A 4,291-nucleotide genomic window follows, 5' to 3' on the forward strand; every position below is an offset into this window, starting at 1 on the left:
AGCCTTGCAGAACGAAATCATGAAGTATTGAGGAAGGATGTTAATGGGGAATTGATGACTTCCATGAAAGAACCACAGTAATAGCAATAACTGAAATGGAGAAAATGTTTGCAAAATTTACATACAATATGCCTAAATCCATGAGGAAGGTATTCCTGTTATCATTCCCATTTTGCAGATAAGCAAACTGTGGCTCAGATGGTTTAAGCAATTTGTTTGTGATCAGGTCACAACTACAACTTGAACTTGGGTCTTCCTGATACCAAGTCATGCACACCCCTAATTCTCCCTAAATGCAGGGGCTATATCTTCTTTTTACATTTTAGAGTCTAGAACACATAGTAGACACTTAATAGTTTTTTTAAATTAAATTAGATAAACTCAATACTAGTCTTTTCAACAGACATATATATTGCATTATGATTAAATATTTGACTGATTTATCTTTGTACAAATTTCCTATTAATTTACATTTTCATTTTATTGTTTTAATGATGTTTTCTGTTTTGGTTTTAATACTACAGTCATCAGGCTTCTTCTTTACTTATGAAAACACGTTGTACAGGAATATGAGTGTGCATACGGATATGTGGTTCATCATAGCCTTGTTGGTGCTTTCTCATGTTCTTTGAGGCTTCCAAATATTTTCACTGGCCTAGATCTTGTACCAGCTTCTGCACAGAAATAAATATCTTAGAATTAATTCATATCTTGTGATCTAAAGAAAGAAGACATTCTATCAATGTCATTCACATTAATTGCAATGAGAAAATTCATATTGGATAGATGAGAATTATCTTAATGGAAATAAAATTGATTGCTGCTCTTAAGTGTATGGTACATGGCTATTGTCTACAGTCATTTTAATTACAGATTAGAACAACACTGGGATGTGGAATGATAACTGAGGACCTGCTAATGTAAGTTTTTGGATCTAAAAGTTTAGGGTGCTTTATAAAACCTGACCCATTAATGTAATAGGAAAGGGGGTGGACCCCTATTTGAGAATTTCGTGGAACTAACTTGTGATTTCATCTATTATAGAGAAGTATTAGTGCATGAAGTTAGTGTATCCCTCCGCTGATTCAAATAAGTATTTTTTTCCTGCAACTCATAATCTTGAAGAGTCAGTAAGAGGTTAAACGACTTGGGTAGGTAGTATAGACACAATCAGTATCTATCAGAGGCAGCATGTGAATTCAGGTCCTCCTGACTCTCAGGCCAGCCCTCTATTCATGAAACCCTTCTGCCACTTGGATCATTTGAGAAAAATGGTCCGAAATTACTGGAAAATAATGTGACCAATTCAACCTATTATAGCACTTTCCTCTTATCAGCTCTGTGAGGTAGGCCCCTGATGTACAGCTATTTCCCTTTTGAAGATGAACCTGAAGCTAGAGAGGTGAAGCTACTTAAAGTCAAACAGTTAGCAAGGGCTTTTCTCCTCCATGAGGTCCCTCCTGATCCCCACTCCCTTACTCTGGTTGCTAGGGCATCTCCATCTGAAATTACTTGTATTTACTCTGCATGTGCCTCTTATTTTCTTATAATTATATATGATGTTTCCTCTAACAGAATGGAAGCACGAGGTGGGTAGGAACTCTTCTATTTTTGTCACTCTCCTCCAACTGCTTAGCAGCATGCCTCGCACATAGTAGGTGCTCAATAAATGCTTGCTTGCTTGAAGTGTAGGAACCAGAAATTCAACCCAGATCTTGGGACTCCAAGAGTAGCAGATAGCTCAGTGGCTAAGTGCATTCAGTGCTAGATTTGGAACCTTGAAGATACCAGTCCGAATCCCTCATCCTAAGAAGAGCTTGTGACCCTGGGTATGTCACTTAACATCTCAGTTTCCTCTTTTGTAAAATGATGACAAGAAGTGTACCTTTCTTCCATGGTTGTTGTAAGGATCAAAGGAGTTAACAATGTAAAAGGCTTTGCAAACCTTAAAGTGCTATAGAAGTGAGTATTATTATTACAATTAACATAAGACATCATGGTGACTACTGAGACAATTATCTTCTTCTTATAGATTTCGAATACTTGGGAGTGCTTAGTCTTTCCATGTGAATAACTGAGGTGGAATGATCTGGGCTATTCTCAGGCCATTGAAATTTAGAGGGTGCCTTTTGACATTAGAAACCATGGAATTTAGCACCTAGTTAGAGAGAATGATTCACTAAAATAAGCATCTACCAAATGGACATCTTCCTCTTCCTCTGCAGGACATAGTTTTTAAGTTTTCTTTTTCTTCAAGAAATGGCAATTATGGCTTTGAACCTCACCAGAAGAAGCATATCAGAGTAATTTAATGTCCTAGGTAGGATTCCCCAGGGCTGTTTTCACAGTGGTGGTATTCATAATCTTTCCTCTCCTACTCTTTGATCCTTGTAGACATTTAGATTTTAAGCTCTTTGAGGGCAGGGGCTATCTTTTGCTACTTTTTATATCTAAAGCGCTTAGCACAGTGCCTGCCATATTATAGGCACTTAATAAATGTTTGTTGATTGTTGATTGATCCCAATTCTACTATTAGTTGGTTCTCCATTCCCAGGGAATAAAATCTGAAAGAGTATTAAATGGTTAGGAAAAAGGAGATAGGGAGAATTGTATGGTGGAGGGACCATGAGTCTGAAGATCGGAAATAAGGAATCAAATAAGAGCTTTGCTTCTTACTAACTGGGTGGCCTTGGGGAAGTCATTTCCCTTCTGGGCTCAGCTTTCCCATCTATGAAATAAGGTCTGGGACATGATAATCTCCAGTGTCTCTTACAATTCTAGATCTTCTGATACTATATTTTGAGCTTGGAGAATTAAATGAGAAGGATCAGGGAAATCTAGAGTTGAGAGGCCATCTAATCCTAGAGCTTCATTTGAGAGATGGGGAAACTGAAGCCTCAGGAGGGTAATTATTGTGTCCAAGGTAATAAACCCCAGAGTCAGGACTCGAACCAGATCTTATAGCTCCAGAGCCAGTGATCTCTCCATTGTGCCTTATCATGTGCCTGATTGGGCTGTTGTCAGGATCAAATTGGATTATTTATGTAAAATGCTTTGTAAACTTTAAAGCATTATACATACATCTGTTGGTCAACATCACTTTTTTTCTCTCCCAGCAGAAAGTAAACCAAGTAAATGGCAAATGAAAACTACACCAGAGTCACTGAATTCATTTTCCTGGGCTTGGGGTATTATCCCCAGTTACAGGTCATCTTGTTCGTGCTCTTTCTGTGTTTCTATCTCTTCACCATGACAGGCAACCTGGGAATGATCATCTTAATTCGGATTGATGCCCGCCTTCACAGTCCCATGTATTTTTTCCTCAGCCACCTATCATTTGTGGACATCAGCTTCTCTTCCATGGTGGGCCCTAAGATGTTGAGAGACTTCTTTGAGGAGAGAAAGACTATCTCTTTCCTGGGCTGTGCCTTGCAGCAATGGTTCTTTGGGTTTTTTGTGGCCACTGAGTGCTTCCTCTTGGCATCCATGGCCTATGACCGCTATGTGGCGATCTGTAACCCCCTGCTTTACTCTGTGGCCATGTCCCAGAGACTCTGCATCCAGCTGGTGGTTGGTCCCTACACTGTTGGATTCATGAACACCATGACACATACTACAGCTACTTTCCATCTTCCCTTCTGTGGTCCTAATGTCATCAATCATTTCTTCTGTGACATATCACCCTTGTTGTCCCTTGTATGTGCTGATACCAGCCTTAACAAGTTGTTAGTTTTCGTTGTGGCTGGAGCTGTTGGAGTATTCAGTGGTCTGACCATCCTTGTTTCCTATATCTATATTCTCACAGCCATCCTCAGGATCCGGTCTGCAGAAGGAAGACGGAAAGCCTTCTCTACCTGTTCTTCCCACCTTACTGCTGTTGCCATCTTGTATGGGACGCTCTTCTTCATCTATGTGAGACCTGGGGCAATTTTTTCTCTGGATCTTAACAAAGTTGTCTCTGTGTTTTATACTGCAGTGATCCCTATGTTGAACCCCCTCATCTATAGCCTGAGGAACAAGGAGGTCATAGATGCCTTTCACAGGACAATTGCTAAAAGGAAGTTTTGTAGCAGCAATTAAATTCTTCTCCAGGAAAGGAAATAGAATAAATTGCTCCTCAGGTTGAGTTCCAATAAGTTGTACATATTTCCAGAATTCTAGGATAATAAACTTTATTCCTGCATTTGAAGGCTCCTTATGCTTCTTTTCCATGGAAAATAATTTCATAGAAACATATTATTTTATCAGTCTGTTTTTCTACTCTATCTAAGCATGCTTTCAACATATACTG

At 39.1% G+C, this 4,291-nt stretch overlaps 1 protein-coding gene across 1 annotated transcript; it reads left to right on the plus strand.

Moving 5' to 3' along the window:
- The first annotated feature begins 3,135 nt into the window (after window positions 1–3,135).
- Window positions 3,136–4,080, plus strand: LOC118854308 (olfactory receptor 1009-like). Its single transcript, XM_036764667.1, has one exon. It carries the CDS (start codon window positions 3,136–3,138, stop codon window positions 4,078–4,080), a length of 945 nt encoding a protein of 314 aa, XP_036620562.1.
- The last annotated feature ends 211 nt before the right edge of the window (window positions 4,081–4,291 follow it).

The sequence above is a fragment of the Trichosurus vulpecula genome, chromosome 6 (assembly GCF_011100635.1).
Source record: "Trichosurus vulpecula isolate mTriVul1 chromosome 6, mTriVul1.pri, whole genome shotgun sequence".
NCBI classification, from domain to species: domain Eukaryota; kingdom Metazoa; phylum Chordata; class Mammalia; order Diprotodontia; family Phalangeridae; genus Trichosurus; species Trichosurus vulpecula.